The sequence below is a fragment of the Bactrocera oleae genome, chromosome 4, assembly GCF_042242935.1.
Source record: "Bactrocera oleae isolate idBacOlea1 chromosome 4, idBacOlea1, whole genome shotgun sequence".
NCBI lineage: Eukaryota > Metazoa > Arthropoda > Insecta > Diptera > Tephritidae > Bactrocera > Bactrocera oleae.
The window spans coordinates 59624748-59641770 of record NC_091538.1 but is presented as its reverse complement, the minus strand read 5'-3'; the positions used below and the strand labels follow the sequence as shown (position 1 = coordinate 59641770).

The window sequence follows — 17023 nt, the reverse complement described above, 5'->3', positions numbered from 1 at the left end:
AAAAAAAATTTTTAGTAAATATAAAAATAGCATATTGTACATACATATATGCATTAATGTTCTGCACTAGAAAATGTTTAATTTTAGAAATTTGCTTATGTCAAACCTGTTTGTCATGCGCCATGGACCCGTCACACTTACCTTCTTCTTGAGCATATTGAAATTATCAATAATAACTCCAATAAATAGATTGAGCGTGAAGAATGAGCCGCAAACAATGAAGATCACAAAGTAAATATAAGCATAGAGATTAGCCTCGCGTTGCGGCTGTAGATCGACGCCGCGTGCATCGACTGCATCGGCCATAACCTCCATCCAACCTTCGAAGGTGGCCACTTGCAGCAGCGCCAGATAGCCCATGCCGACATGATCGAAGGTGATCTTCGAATTGATCCACGTGTAATTTTTTTTAATGCAATCGGCTCTGTCGTTCACTTTCTGTACGACGGTGAAGACGAAGAGAATGGAAAATATTAGCAAAAGATTTATGCATTTTTAGATTAAAAATAGAAAAAATAATAACAAAACTTTTATTTATATCGATAGATAAAAATAATAATAATAATATGTTTGAAATTAAAAAAAAAATAAATAAATAAAAAATGTTACAAAAAAATATATATTAAGAAAAAAATTTAAATGAATTGTAATTTATATTTATTTTAAATAAATCTTTTTTGTCACAACAAAATAAAAATTATCGGTGCGCTTCCTCTTCTCTCGCAACGGAAATTCAAAAATAAAATATTGTTTAAGTATTTCTGTGTTCAATTTTGTTTTTCTAAGTGTAGTGTTGCATATTAATAATTGTAGATTATGTCCGAATTATTTACTAACCGTTACTGGCAGCAATTCACCATCATCGTCAAGGCATTTGAAAAATTTACCACCGAAAAATTGTACACCCATTATGGAAAATATCAACCAAAAGACTAAACAAACTAAAAGTACATTAAAAATTGACGGTATTGCATACATGAGAGCATTTACTACAATTCGCATTCCTTGCCACCTGGAATAGAAATAAAATGAAACAGATTCATAGATTTATGGGGGGACATGTTTAACATATTTACATATTTTTTTTTTAACTGTAAATCTCTTTATGTTTACGAAAGTTGTTCTGTTTTTTGTTTTTTATTTTGTCACTGAGGAAAGGAAGGCGCTCAAATACATACACACATATTTTGGACTACTTTTGGAGAACGAAAACAGCAAGTAATATGCAATTTTACACATACACACACTCAACGAGAACAACAAATTTAACTGAAACTAAAATTTTAGTGTATAATTTCAAATAAATAAAATATAAAAAAAATTATATTTTTTCGTATCGAACTCAAGCCTGTTTTTATTTTATTGCTGAATATCCCTTTAAAAGTGAGGCAATTACAATTTATTTACTACAGTAATATTCATTTGTGAACAAGTGAAACACTTGCAAGATTGTATTGTATTTTGTGAACAAGTGAAACACATAAAATATTTATTAATTGGTTGAAAATGGACTGAAATAGACACTTGACGTAAGTCATCAATATCGTAGAATTTCTGAAAGTTCCAACTAATATGTAGTAAGTAAGCTCTGGGTTTCAATCAAGCATAACTTGAAAGCGTTATATATTTTAAACGTTTTACGATACATTCTTTTAAGTAGAGTAGTGAGTAGAAATACATATCTAAAAGTTGGTTTTACTGACAGCTGTTGGGAGACATGACCCAAGCTTGGTAATCTTACAATACAGTAAAACGGATTAATTGGAACATGGCTCTGCCACCAAACATCTAGCAAATAAACATGACTTCAAGACTTTACAGGCTTTTTCGATATGGTAAGAACTGGTCTATTTGACATACGACTTGAAGAACGTTTATAAAAATAATTAGTCTACATATTACCGTGTGATTTATGTGATCATATGGATAAAAACAAGCTCCATCTGTCTGGACTCTAATATATATTAACGGTATGCACTTGCTTAATAAAAATATATATTAGGAAGACGTTAAAAACAGTAACCAAATAGACTATCAATAAGTTTTGACAACTCTAAAAAGTTTTTGTAACGGGAAAATACCTCGATGAGAATCTAGACTTTAAAAGGAACAGGAGATTCAAGAAAACTTAAACTTTTAACTACAGAATTTTTTTATTGACAAATATTTTAAAACTGATTTTCGAAAATAAAAATTTAATAATTTACTGTTGTTTTTATTACAACAACTAAACATAAGGCATGCAAACAAATAGGTTAGTAATTATTTGGTTCTAATCAAAAAAATTATGAAATTCATCAAAGGATAGCAAAGTGACAGGGAAAGTGGTGTTGGTGAAAGGAATAGTTTTGTATATGTAAGACTTTGTGCCGTATAGCAGTAGTGAGTACAAGTAAGACATACACATTAACTGGGAGGTGAAGTGCAAGGTGCGGACGTGAAGCCAATAACGGATAAATATTGTAGGATATCAACTGTCTACAACAACTGGGCATGAATTTTGGCTAGGCGAATTACCGATGCGGAAGGCAAAGTGTAACACGAATTGCTCTGTGTTTGCAGCACAAAAAGTTCACAGTAATCTTAATTTTTTTCATATATACTATAATAAATGATTGGATAGTGATTAAATTTTTTTTATTAATTTTTTTTTTTTTGTAATTTCAAAACTTTTTGTGTGCAAATACCACTGTACGCAAATTAAAAAAAAAACACATGTCACATATGATTGGGTACATTTTCCAACTTCTGAATTTCGTCATACATATTAGTGTTAGTTACTGGCGGCCTAGTAGGTAGTACAGGATGTACGGTAAACAGTTTATATTAACGGTTTGTTTTAATTACACAATTACTCAATAACGGGAAATATTCATTACTGCTACTGTCAATAATTTTGAGTGAGTTTTTTGTTTCAATAGAACGCTATACGGTACTTTGGGTGTGGCATTATTTGATTATTTATTATTTCTATTCGAAATTCATAAAGAAGACGAGATTGTATTAAACACTTCCAAATTGTATTTTATAATATTATTATTACTTGTTTCAATTAAAATACAGTAAGCAAGTTGGAAAGCATAAGTTTTTTTAAATACAAATACATACAAACATATGTATGTAAAAATATTGAAAATTAATAACGGTACAAAAAATGTGCATACAAGCTTGTTCAGAAACAACGCTGTAAGAAATCAGTGTTGTATAATATATAAGTATATATGTTATGTATGTTAGTAATAGTTAAATGTTTTAGCGAAAAAAGTTAAAAAGGCAGACTGAAATCTGAAAGTAGAAAGTTGATGCATAATTATATTTAATGATTTAAAGAAAATTACACAATTACCAAAATACATCAATAGTTTTATTTGAGCAACATTAGCATGGAGCATGCCAAATTCAGTATATATAGCACGTTTATAAGTAGTATTAATAGATTAAGAGAATACACATTTAAGAACGAAAATGTTTAATTTTCTATAAAAGTATGCAAAGATATTTCCAGCGAACTTTCTTTACAAAAGTACCATCATTTATTTGTTAAGCAAAATTGTAGATCGGCGCAACTATACTCATACGGGTACTTCGTTTGCACACCGATTAACTTACCGTGATATGGCACGTAGTGGACGTAAAGCTCTCAATGTGCGTAGCGAACGCAGAACCTTGAGATTCTCATTCTCCTCAATGAGCAATGAGAACACGGATACCTGCGACACCGAGAGAGCGCAAGCATTAAATACCAAACTAAATGTTTACTATCTTCAATTTTCTACTCACGAAGACTATAATGAAATCCAATATCGTCCAAAAGCTGGTGAAATATTTGGAAAACCCCAACGCTAGCCATTTCAAAACCATTTCAACGACAAAGATGAGACAAAATGAGAAGTTCGTCCAGTAGAGTACACGTTTTAGCGTTTTATTGCTATCCAAGTAGATGTCCTCGAAACAGAGTGTGATGCTCGACGCGAATATGAGCACTAGCACAAACCACTCAAAGGCTGGAGTATCGACAACCGCCAAGACAGCCGTCCTTATGCGTGTCCATTGTTTGGCGCTCTTCGTGTCCATGCACGACATGAACCATGGACAGCGAAAGTAGAAGCTGTAATGAAATATGTTTTTTTTTTTTTTTTATATATAAAAGTAGCGATAGATTGAGGTGAAATGACAAAGAGAAGAATAGATGAGCGGAAAAAAGCGAAAAGTAAGTTGTAGAGGGAGAGAGAAGAGAAGAAAAGAAAAATATAATTTTTAAGAAAAATCCATAATTTTAAGATTATTTTATATATTTTAAATAATTTGAATTTGTGGTTAAGGTTTTCTAAAAATTTAGCTGCTTTGAATAGAGGTTATTTACAAAAAAAATTTATGGCAATTTTTGTATTTTGAGAATTACATAATATCATAATACCATAAAAATTTTATAATTATAATATTTTCTCAAATCTATTAAACTAAAAATTTACACAGCTGGCAACCCTACTAAAACTATTTTTAACCAAAAGCTCTCTTAAATTCTTTTAGACGCTTATCTATGACACCCAAAGTTTTTTTATATCATTAATTTCTTTGGTTCCAGATTTATAAACAGATGGCAACCATTTTCAACCGAAAACTTTTTCAAACTCATATAGTTAGATACCCATAATCTGCAATACATTTTATTTAATTTTACTAATTTAATTTAATAAAATTTTTTTTAAAATATGCCAAGACTGCTAAAATATTTTCAACAGTTTGTCTTTTTAAATTGACTAAGTTTAATAGTCACTTTATTATTGAGCGTTTTTTTATATATATTTTTGTTTTTATAAACAAGTGGCAACTTTATTTATATGTATAAAATATTTTCAATTATAAGCTTTTCAACATCTCTCCGATTTAAATTTTGAAATATATATAAACTTGGATCCCATAAAATCTAAATAATTAGTCATACTTACTGATCGTAACACTTCTGCGGGAAGCAATCGTCTGGCACTTTCGGTGTTTTCGATTGTCCGAAACTTGGAAAAGTCATGGGATCATTGTATGCTCCCTGCGAGTTACGTCTCCCACCTACTGTGAGATCGTCTACGTAGGAGACCAGACAATGCCATGGTTTTTCGGTCAGCCGCGAGAACGCCGACTTCTGTGTTGGTTCGGCGGTCTCCGTTACCATAGCACCGCTCGCAGATGAGCGTGCACCCGGCACGCTATAACCCAGTGCCAGTACCGAACTGGTATCGGCTATGCCGCCACCGCATGAACTATGCGATTCAGTGCGTGTGGATTGAAAGGAAGCGGCTTTGTCTAGAGTCGATTGAGGATGCTCGGCGAAGCGTTTGGCGCGCATATCGCCGACATCGCCGGCAGCCCTTGGGCGGATGGTTGTGGTGGTGGTGGTGCAAGTTGTGGAAATGGTGGTTCTTGTTGCTGACGAAAGTAGTGGTTGTTGTGATTTTAGTAGTGGTGGTGGTGGTGGGTCATGTATTTTCGAGGCGTGGTAATGTTGTTGGTGCTCAGTGAGTGCCGCTAGCGGCGGCGTGGTCTTGATTGAGGATATTTGTGCTAGTGTTGGCGGTTCGAGCTGCGACTTGAGCGATGTTGGTGGCGTTGCTGGTACAGCCACCCCAGATGACGACAATGAGCCGCCGTCACGTTGATTAATCTGTTGACGGCTCAGCTGTTGCTTTTGTATTAGCAAATTCTCATATGAATTGGTGCTTTTCAGCGATAAGCTATCAAGTCGGATGGCGTCTGTTGTGAGGCACTTGCGTGGCAATTTCTCCGACTCCATGCGCAGCGTTGATATGGGTTTCTCCTCTTCAGGTACTTCATCGACACGTTCGATCAGCGATAATCTCTTGAAGCGGTCAAATTGTGCCGCAAACTGATCGCTCTTGTGACGTGCGAACGGCGACTTGGCTGCCGCAGTCACCGTAGCTGCCACGGCCATCGATTCAATGGTCACGAATGGCGCATGTATTTGATCACAGATTTTGCGTATTTCATTTGATATGCTAAAGTCTTCGTCGATCTTCCGTTGCTTCTCAAGGCTGCGTCGCTTAATCTTCACCGAATTGCGATCAGTACTGGTGAGTAGCGGATGTTGGCGACGCGGCACTGTCGATAGGTCATAACTATCATAGGGATTTAATGGATGTACCACCTCATCGGCGGCTGCACGTTCTGAGGCACCCGTTATGACCGCAATATGATCGAGTATGGCTTTATTGGCTTCGTCGGCCGCAGGTGAAGGTTCTGAGAGTGTCGATAAGCGACGCTCCAACGATGTGGTTGAGCGTTTAATTTCCTCCAACTCTTTTTCGAAACTCTGTATGATATTATCGAACTCAGAATGCTCAACCAGTGGCAACACCTCATTGTCATGTCCATTACCATTGCTTGAAGGGTGACTACCATTACGGCGCTGCTCTATCTGTTGCATTATCGAGTTGGATATATAACTTAAGTTCGATTTGATGCTGCTGGTCGACGGTTTGCGTTCCTCTTTACGCGCATCGACAATCAACGAATCGGTGTCGGCGTCGACATATGCCGAACCATAACCGACGGTTTCGCTGAAATAATTGTTGCTATTGTCCGCATCATCTTGCAGGAATTGGAAAAGCTCCTTATGCTCACAATTCAGCAGTTCATCACGTAAATTACCCTGATTTGAGAGCAGCTCCTCGTGCTCCATCGAGATTGTGTTCAGTGAATGACCGCTTGAGTGTCGTCGCACACCCAACTGCAAGTCGTCATCGGATTTCAGACTACGCGACGGTATCAGTGAACGTTGCGACTGATCGCTCGATTGCGACAGTCGATCCAATGACTTGCGATAACTGGGCGAACGCGTCAGTAATGACTTCTGATATTGCAAATAGGCCTCGTCATGCTCATCGCTGCAGTAGCGCCGCGACGACGTGTCCTGTAGTGAATCGCCACGCATAAATGAACCGCTACGCTGATCATTCGCATACGGATCGGTGTCAGTCGAATTGTACTGGCCCATGAGGCGTAACTCAATGGACTCGGTGTATGTGGGCTCATCACGCGAATCGTTGTGTTGGGTGCCGAAACCGGAAGACACTTGATGCAGCAGGCGACGTTCCGCTTGCGGATAAAGCGTATTGTAATCGTTGCGACTATTATTGTCTAATTGGCAGGAGCTGGTAGTTGTTGTAATGCCATCGAAGGAGGGCGCTTGCTGTTGTAATTGCATATGATGCAATTGTTGTTGCTGATGCTGCTGTTGTTGTTGCAATAGCATTAAATGTTGCTGTTGCTGCAATTGTGTTGGCGATTGCAAGTGTTGTTGTTGCTGTTGCACGGAAAGCTCATGCTCACTTTCCACGCCGTCAACGATCGTGTGCAATGCATCCTTCAAAGGTATTTGAAAGCCGAAATCCGAACCGGACACCGGACGATTCATGGACTCCTGTTGATTAAGGAGAGCAAGCGAAAGCGAGAGAGAGAGAGAGAGAGAGAGAGAGATTTAGTAATAAACAGTTGCAATGCGCATGCGTGCACTGGCACCCACCTGATAACTTAATCTATGCAGCTTCGTCTCGGTTAATAAGCTCGGCTTCTCGATCACCTGCGCCGCCGCTTGTTGCGCCTCCATGACGATTTGCTGAAACTTTGTCGCATATTTACGCTCCTTGCGCTCTTTGCGCTCTTGCCGCTTCTTGCGTATCAGATCGCGTACACGCTCGATGCTGCGCGCCAATTTCGACTCTTCGCCGACTTCCTAGAGGGGGCAATGTGTGAGAGAGGAAATGTTTTAGCATGAAACACCATTTTTATAGATTTTCTTTTAGGTTTTAAAAGAGAAGCTTAGGAATTTCAATAAAATTTTGTTATTAAATTTTATGCTTGCATTGGCGCCAATTCCAGACAGCGATTTCGCCAGTTACTACTAACAGCTAATGGGTGTTAACGGTTTTTTGAATATTTTTTTTAGGTTTGCTAAACTACCAAACGCGCCAATTGGGTAATTACCGTTAATTTTTTGTTATTTTTGTAACTGCTACTTAAGGTTTTACGCATGCAACATCAATAAATGCTTTTGGTTTTTTGGAAAACTACAGTTAACATTTAGAATTTTCAAAAATTGTACAACCAAATCAAAGAGCAACAACAAAATACAAGCAATTTTTAGTAAATATATAATTTTTAATTTATTTTAAGGGCGCATTAACTATAAAAAGATATAAAGTGGTTGATTTATTTGGTTAGTGGGTTTTTAAAATAATTTATATTGCAGGAAATTACCTTCTTTTTGAAAATCTGTTTATTTTGTGACATACATATACATTTTATTTGTTATTTTTTTTTTTTTTTTAAGTGAATATTGTTTTGCAATATCATTTTCAACATTTGCAGTTTAAAGGTGTACAAATTTTTCTCAGAGTTGCATTTCAACACAAACGGAGCGGCGGGCAGTACATATAGTTTTACATACACATACATATATGCATATATTTTATTTAGTCGAACACATTTTGGTGCATATTTTTATTTGTTGTTGTTGTATAATAAATACATAGTTTGTAGTTTTATTTAAAACGTTTATGACATTAGAAAATCAAAGAAATTAATAACAGAATTTGAGTGAAAAACAATTAATTTTTTTTTAAATTTTTTGTGCAAATATATTACATTTGCAAAAGCAGTTTTCAGTTTTTAATTTTTGAATGTTTTAAATTAATTGTTTTTTGTTTTGCATTTCATAATAAGTATATATATAAATATATATTTTAATTAATTGTATTGTATTTTAAAGTAGTCAGTTTAAAGTACGCAAACACACACAGAAATAAAGATCAAACACAGTTTTGGGAAAGTTTGTTTTTTGAGTTTTTTTTAGATTTTTTTTGAGGCACAAAGATATGAAGGATCGTTCACAAGTTATCAACAGTTGAGCGGGGAAACACAGACGAGTCGAAGAGAGGAAGACAATAGATAGAAATACATACATATATTTATTTAAAGGTTATGTTAAATAATTTGTTTATAATTGAGTATATAATTTTAAGCAGTGATTTGGCGGTGTTTCAATACTTTGAAGATTTGCATGAATTTAAAGGTTTCGTTTAAAAATAATTTTATAGTAATATTTTTAATATAAAAAATTTTTAAAACTAAATATAACATTTTAATAATATATTTTTGGAAAAATTAAAAATAAAATTTCAATACGTAATATTTTTTGAAAAATTTATTATATTACAATTTGTTGCATTTAAAATTGTCTCGATGTTCCAATTATTGCAAATTGAAGGAAATAGTCCAACCTAATTATTAAATATGCGTCTCTGCAGGGTTGCGATTTTATTAATTCAAAAATTTTGGATTATAAATTACACTTTCAACTTTTAATTCCGAACTCGAGAGAAAAAATTAATTTTTGAATTCCGATTTTGGTATTTAAAATTGTAAATTTAAAAATTAGAAATTTATTTTTTAAAAATAAAATTTCCAATTTCCTAATAATATTAAATTTTTAATCCCAAAATTAAAATAAAAATCGAAAAATAAATTTTTGTTTCAAGTTAAGTTTTTATTTTTAGGCTTAAAAATTATAATTAAAAATAGAAAATTAAATCTTAGATTAAAAATTTATTTTTCAATACGTTTGAGATAAAAATTTTAATTTTCTTTTTTTAAGTTCTCAATTTTTAATCCAAGATGCTTAGGATTGAAAATATACTTTAAACTTTTAAATTTTAAATTCTTATTATTCAATAAAAAATAAAATTTTCAATTTTCAATTTCTAATCACAAACATCTTTGATGAAGAATTTAATTATAAACTATAATTTGTAATTACACTAAAAATTTAATTTTATATTTTTAATTGTAATTTTTCCGAGCATATTGGATTAAAAATTATAATCAGAAATAGAAAATTTAATTTTTTAATTTTAAAATTATAATTGAATAAATAATAAAAAAAAAATTTTATTCCAAGAGGTTTGGGATTAAAAATTAAAATTAAAAATTAGAAATAATTTTTGAATACGATTTTTGGGAACAATTTTTTTTAATCCGATATGTGTGATTAAATTTACTTTTTCTTTTTTTATTTGGGTATTTGGGATTTTAAATTTATTTTTAATTCAATAATACTCAAATGTTAATTCAAGTATTTGTTAAATGCATTATTTGCAACCCTGCGTCTCTGTCCACTGCAAATTCATTCAAATAATTCTAACCTCAAAATTTTCAAATATGGTAGTTCAATTTTTTTTAAACGTTTGAAATTTATTAAATTTTGAAACCGACTACAATAATAAGAATTTTTTTTGTTTGGAAAATATTTACTCATGGCCTGTCATACAGTTTTTTTCGATCATTAAAATGTGAATTTTAAGCTCTCTACTTTTGTACTTTTTGCCATTCAAAATATTGAAACAACTGTTTAAATATTAGCCAGAATTAAATAAGTGTGTTCTTGTTTATGTCATTGAAATGTTTTTACAACGTGTGGGTGTATTCATTACGCAAAATGCTTGAGTATTTAACAGTAATAATATATATTTGTAGATATGATATGTTTGTATATTAAATAATATGTTCAGAACTGTATGCTTAAGCTGTTTTTTGTTGTTTTTATAATAATATTAAAAGATATTTTAGGTCTTCGACATTCACACAGAAATTAAAATTAAATAAATAGTGCAAATATATACATTTTTGAATTTCAGAAGTTTATAAAGGCTTTACAAAAACTAAATATCATAAAAAAATAATGATTAAGAAAAAAATTGTATTTATTAATTGTTCTTATTTTTATTTTGACAAGTTTATGCAGGTTTTGAATTTTGATTATTAATATAATTTTTCTTTATAACCTCAAAGTTATATTACAAGATTTCAATACAAATTATAATGATGCTTAGCATAATAATCTATGGCAAATTTCCTGAAGATATCTCTTTAAATAAAACAGTTTCCCATACAATAACTTTATTTTGATCATTCAGTTTGTATGGTAGTTATATGTTATAGTGGTCCGATATCGGCGGCTCCGACAAATGAGCAGCTGCTTTGGGAGAAAAGGCAGTGGCGTGAGGAACTAGTTCGCGTATATGCAGACAGACAGACGGACGGAGATGGCTAAGTCGACTCAGCTCTACATGCTGATCATTTATAACGGATGATCCAAGTAGAGGTACTTTTTTCAATAGCCTTTTTTTGACAGATCGCGCGTAAGCCGCGTCTAGCTGTCACTTTATTTTCATTCAGTGTTATTTGGCATATAATCATGGAAAGGCTTATGACTGAACAACGTTTCCAAATCGTTCAACTTTTAGCAAAAATTCACGTTCTATAAAGAATGTGTTTCGCGCGCTTCGCTCAACTTATGGTCAACATAATCGACCTACTGAACGTACTATTCGCAACATCCTCACACATCTTGAGACTCAGCATTCATTATTGGATAATATTCGACCGAATATTACTTAAGTAGTGAAGAAAATATAGCAGCCGTAGCTGAGAGTGTACACGAAGGCCGTGGAGAGTCGATTCGGTGCCGTTCGCAGCAACTCGGACTGACGTATGGAACGACTTGGCGCATTTTACGTCGAGATTTTAAATTGAAAGCTTACAAAATACAGCTTGAGTAAGAACTGAAGCCGCTCGACCTTCCCTAGCGACATCGCTTCGTTTTATGGACTCTTGTTCCATGTTCCAAGATAATCCGACGTTTTCGAGGCAAATTTCTGGCTCAATGAGTATGTAAACAAGCAAAATTGCTGCATTTGGGTCAAAGAGCAAACTGATGCGCCATGATAACCGACCATTTGATGGCTGAAATTGAAGCTCGTGATCTTGGCGACATTTGGTTTCAACAAGACGGCGCCACTTCCCACACATAGCATCAATCAATGGATTTATTGAGAGAATACTTCGGTGAGCAGATAATTTCCCGTTTTGGGCTAGTCGATTGGCCACCAAGATCATGTGATATCACACCGTTAGATGTGATATTCCTGTGGGTATATGTAATGTCTAAGGCCTATGCGGACAATCCCGCTTCGATTCAGGCCTTGGAGCAAAACATCACGCGTGTCATTCGCTAGTTACCAGTCGAAATGCTCGAACGAGTCATCGAAAATTGGACTCAACGGATGGATCTTCTGAAACGTAGCCGCGGCCAACATTTGAAAGTGATAATCTTCAAAAAAAAAAAGCCAAATAATGCTTTTCGAACGATAATAAACATTCCTCATTAAATTTAAATTTTCTGTGATTTTTTAAAAAAAGTTGGGAACCACGAAAAATGTGTATTTTTTGGGACGTTTACTTCATATAATATACACTGTGAGAAAATAATCGAATTTTGCAAAAGAGCCAACGTTTTTTTAAGCCTTATTTTCATTGTTAATGTCCGAATTTCCTGCAGATAGTAGTCTATCTAGTGTAATAATATTTGATTTTATGATTCCATTGTCAGTTTGATTTTTCGGCCTCTACGGTACTTCCCCTCTTAATAAGAAAGCAGTAAAACAAATAGAATTTTATTAAATTGCGCAACAAAATAAATAAAATAATAAATCACTATAATAGTCGTTAAAAAAAAGCCCAGTTGTAAAATATGTACATCTTTGAAAAAAAAAAAAAAACATATGCGCTATTATAAAAAAAATATATGTCTATATCAAAAGTAATGAAGTTATAGTAATATAACACACTTGAATTATGCATAAAGAAATGAATAAAAATAATAAGTAAAAAATATTTATAATACATTTAAAAATTACTTTCAAACCGATGATTTGTGCAGCTGAACAGAACACACCAAAGTGCAATTTGAAAATAGAGAAATATACACACACACACACAGCTATATATAACATATATGCAAATAGCAAATAATATTTTTTCAATACAAAGCGTTTACACATTTTAAACTCATGGAATTTAATTTAAAATAACGTAAAAAAACATTTTAGAATAAAAATAATTTGCATTTTTGCACACTAACACCAATATAAAATTAAAACTAACAAACATTTTTTTTGCTTTTCTTTTTGCATTTAAAATTAGGTTTGTTAAGTGATTATTCTTAGCGCATAACGAAGATTTTGGTTTATATTTTATGGCAAACGATTTAAGTGAGTTTTAAAATTTTAGGTTTTGCTTACATTTATTATAATTATTATTATAATTTTTTTTTTTTTGACAAGAACCACAAACATACACATATATATATATAATAAGAAAAACACATAATAAACGCGCACACCTTTTATTTGGCACAGTCAAGACGGTTATTTATAAGTAGTGAATGAACATTTGGCATACTTTACCTCTTTTTTCGATTTCAATTCCTCCGAATTGAAACTGTTGAGCAACAACGCCAAGAACAAGTTTAGCACCATGAAATTGCCCATCACTAGCGTTGGCAAAAATATGGCAAAGCAGGACGAGGCGCCCTGTTCCTCCTCCGCACGCATACAATCCCATAACGGCTCAATCCACTCACCACACAATATGCGAAATATCATCATAAACGAATGGAAAAAATCGTTAAAATTCCACCTGCAAGTATTTTTCATGAAATTAATTGACAATTTATATTAAAAAGTTGTCTCTACGTACCTTGGCACTGGGTCTGGATCGAATTTCTCGGGTGTGTAATCTTTCGAAAACAATTGCATACCGATCACAGCGAAAATATATATGACTATAACTAAAATCAGGGTAAGATTACCCAAAGCACCTATTGTCGATATGATAATGCTGAGCAGAACCTTCATTGTGGTCCACGATTGTGCTAGCTTGAGCACGCGAAGCTGTTGGCAAGTAATTTTTATTTTTATTTTTATTAAAACTTTGATATACATAAATATAAAATCAAGCGCTACGCACCAAACGCAAGCCCCGCAACACACTAAGACCATCCACCAACTCAAAAATAATGTCTAATAAACTGGCTGTCACAATTATCAAGTCGAATATGTTCCAGCCGCATAGAAAAAAATCCTTCGACAATGCCATTAATTTAATGATGCATTCGAATGTGAAAATCGATGTAAAAACCTGTTGGAGAGTAAGTATATTTTTATTTATAAAATATAACCGCAAATGGAAGGAGTATTTAAGTTACGCACTTTATTGCCTACGTCTAATGCATTGCGAAAATTCTCACTCATGCCATGATGCTCCATAGCCAGAAATGCCGTGTTTAATACTATGCAAAGCGTTATAGCTAATTCGAATAGTGGATCACGCACCACCTGCAGCATAAAAACAATCAAAAAAATTGTTTGAAATAAAATTAAATTTATAAAATTGAGTGATTCACCTTATAGAGACAGTTCTGGAACTGCAGCCAACCTTCATAGTTGACGCAGCATTGGATGCATCTATCACAATTACGATCGGGAAGATCATCTGAGAAAAGAAAATATTGATATAGATATGTAATAAAAGAATCTGCTAAATACCATCTGATCAAATTTGACCCGGATTAAGAAAATTATGTATATATTTTCAGGTATTTTAATACAAGTCTTTATTATTGCCTTGAAAATAGTTTCTTTTTGAGCCAATATAAGCAGGCGAACGCTTAATTTAATTTTCTATACCTCTGTTATAAGCCTCGGCTGAGATTACCTTCAGCCAATATTGTTTTTTTTGCTATTGACTATTTTTTGCAGCGTCATCACCAGTAATAATAATCTAATTTGCGTCCATTTCGAAAATTCGAAATATAGTATACAATCAATCGTTCACTCACCGATCACCACAATTTCCGAGGAGAATTCCTGGTGCAGCGCATAAATGTTATGCTTCTTAATGCGCGCAATGTTGCCATTGCACTTGATGAGCCTCACCTCGCGCGGCGACAGAGCCAACGTCACTGAGGTCAACTCATTTGGCAGCTCCACTGTGGATACATTCACCATTTCGGTGCCGGCTTCCTGCTCTTCATGATCATCCACCACACCGGAATCATCTTGCGAAGACTCGCGATTCACACCACTCGAATTGGAACTGGCCTGACGGCTGCCAGGCAGCAATTGTCCTTTATAATCGGATGGATATAGCATATTGGGATTTTTATTGCCATCTTCTTGAAAGCAAATACGTGTGCGAGCAGTCTGCGCTTCTTTCGGTGTTAGCGCTTGTGGTGTTGGTTGTGTTTGTTGTTGTGATTCATTTAGTTGTTGTTGCTGTTGTGCAATGGGAGTCGGCAACAGTTGTTGTTGTTGTTGCTGCTGCTGTGGGATTGTGGTGAGCTGCAATTGCAGTTGTTTGGGACGTTCAGCATTGCTGTGGCGTGGACTTGGACCTGGGCTGGGTGTAACGGATCTACTTTTACTCTGTGAATTTGAAATATGTATATGTAAATATAAAAAATGAGTCGCAAAAAAATTGTCTGAATTTACTTGGCCATTTCCGTTGCTATCGTTATTATTGTTGGCACCGTCTTTTCCACCTTTCACCTTTTTTCGGCGTGTCTTCTTTTTGCTATACGACGCTAGCAGCACACCCTTACGCGAATCGATCTTCTTTTTATTGTTCTTATTTAATTTTTTAACATTTAAAACGGACGGGTCGAAGCTAAATGTTGAATCATCGCGATGATCCAATAAGTCTTTCTTGCGTTCCTAAAAAAGTATATTAAAAAAAAAGGTTTTTTAACACAAAACTCTTTAAGTTAGGTTATGGCAACTCACTTCGTTTGTGATTTCGGCTTCTTCCTCGTAACTTAGTGCAACTACGGCTAACATTAGATTAATTAAATAAAATGAGCCAAAAAACACAACCACGGTAAAAAATGACACACTCATGGGACCAGATGTGGCCAATACCTGAAATCATTTTGTATAGAAAATATAATAAATGTTTGAAATATAAAAAATAATACACACCATATTGTAGACGTTCTCCCAATAGTCCAATGTAATTAATTGGAAGGTTGTTAGCATGGACCACATAAAGTTATCGAAATTCGTATAACCGTGATTCGGGTTCTCACCCACGCAAAGACAAGTGTAACCCGTGGGGCAGTGGCGAGCGCCAGTCAAATTGCCACAAAGCATTGGCATTTCCTCATCGTCGTACAGCCAGTTGTCTGTGTCGTTTATCCAGCTGTTGTTAGCACAAAAAGAAATGCAAAATTAATTTCTTCAAATATTTGTGAAATAATTTAGTACTCACCTACGCCACTCCAAGTCTGTGGTATTAATCCAATCGTCTGGAAGATTTCTAACACATTTATTTCTCAGTTCACCCATATAAACCTATTATGAAGAAATATGTTTTAAAATGTCTATCTAAAATTTATACCGTTACTTTGTACACACCTGTAGTGCGAATAGTGCAAAGACCATTAAGCAAAAAATGGTTAATGTCATGACCTCGGCCAATTGGCGGAATGAGTGCAAAAGTGCATTGATGATAGTCTTTAGTCCTGGCATTATTGAAACAGTCTTTAGGGCGCGCAACACGCGAAACGTACGTAAACCGGCCAGATTGCCCACCTCCATGCCGATAGTGGCATAACCACTAGTTATTACAACGAAATCCAGCCAATTCCATGGATTGCGCAGATAGGTGTACTTGTTGAGTAGAAAGCCTTTGGCAACGATTTTGATCACCATTTCAATGGAATAAATTGCTAGGAAGATATATCTACGCACAGGAAAAGGATGTGAATAAATATTAAATGCAATAGCGGGGTTATGTTTTTTTTTACGAAACTTACTCGGCCTCTTCCACCGTCTCGGTCATAGCTAAAAAAATACAATTGAATAGAATTGTGGCCATGACGCAGTAGTCGAAGAATTGATTCGTTGCTATGTAGACGCAAACCCGACGCGCTGTACTCCATGGATGGAAAAGGAAGAGACTTTTCGTACCGGTGAAGCGGTGTATGTAGTTTTTCCGAAATCGTTTGGATACCACACAGAATGTCTGCAATTAAATAAATAATTGTATTAAAAATGTGTATAACAACGTTGTAAATTGCAATAAAGAGTTTAATAAAAAGTTAATTAATTAAATCATT

At 34.2% G+C, this 17023-nt stretch overlaps 1 protein-coding gene and 1 long non-coding RNA gene across 4 annotated transcripts in view; one reads left to right on the top strand and one right to left on the bottom strand.

The window, feature by feature from the left end:
• NaCP60E (Na channel protein 60E) overlaps positions 1-17023 on the bottom strand; it is a 252197-nt gene that overhangs the window by 16182 nt on the left and 218992 nt on the right. For all 3 annotated transcript variants that reach the window (XM_070108268.1, XM_070108270.1, XM_070108269.1), the window contains exons 4-21: positions 16721-16929; positions 16320-16647; positions 16174-16256; positions 15885-16104; positions 15690-15824; positions 15399-15620; positions 14747-15332; positions 14312-14400; positions 14118-14243; positions 13876-14046; positions 13606-13799; positions 13314-13545; positions 7535-7744; positions 4950-7432; positions 3781-4108; positions 3610-3710; positions 838-1012; positions 142-438 (exon numbers count right to left, since the gene is read on the bottom strand). In XM_070108268.1, coding sequence (XP_069964369.1) covers positions 142-438; positions 838-1012; positions 3610-3710; positions 3781-4108; positions 4950-7432; positions 7535-7744; positions 13314-13545; positions 13606-13799; positions 13876-14046; positions 14118-14243; positions 14312-14400; positions 14747-15332; positions 15399-15620; positions 15690-15824; positions 15885-16104; positions 16174-16256; positions 16320-16647; positions 16721-16929 — 6189 coding nt within the window. The remainder of the gene's footprint in view (positions 1-141; positions 439-837; positions 1013-3609; positions 3711-3780; positions 4109-4949; positions 7433-7534; positions 7745-13313; positions 13546-13605; positions 13800-13875; positions 14047-14117; positions 14244-14311; positions 14401-14746; positions 15333-15398; positions 15621-15689; positions 15825-15884; positions 16105-16173; positions 16257-16319; positions 16648-16720; positions 16930-17023) is intronic.
• LOC138857000 (uncharacterized) lies at positions 10816-12243 on the top strand. The gene is made up of 2 exons (XR_011395981.1): positions 10816-11170; positions 11313-12243. It is a non-coding gene; the product is annotated as an uncharacterized lncRNA (long non-coding RNA).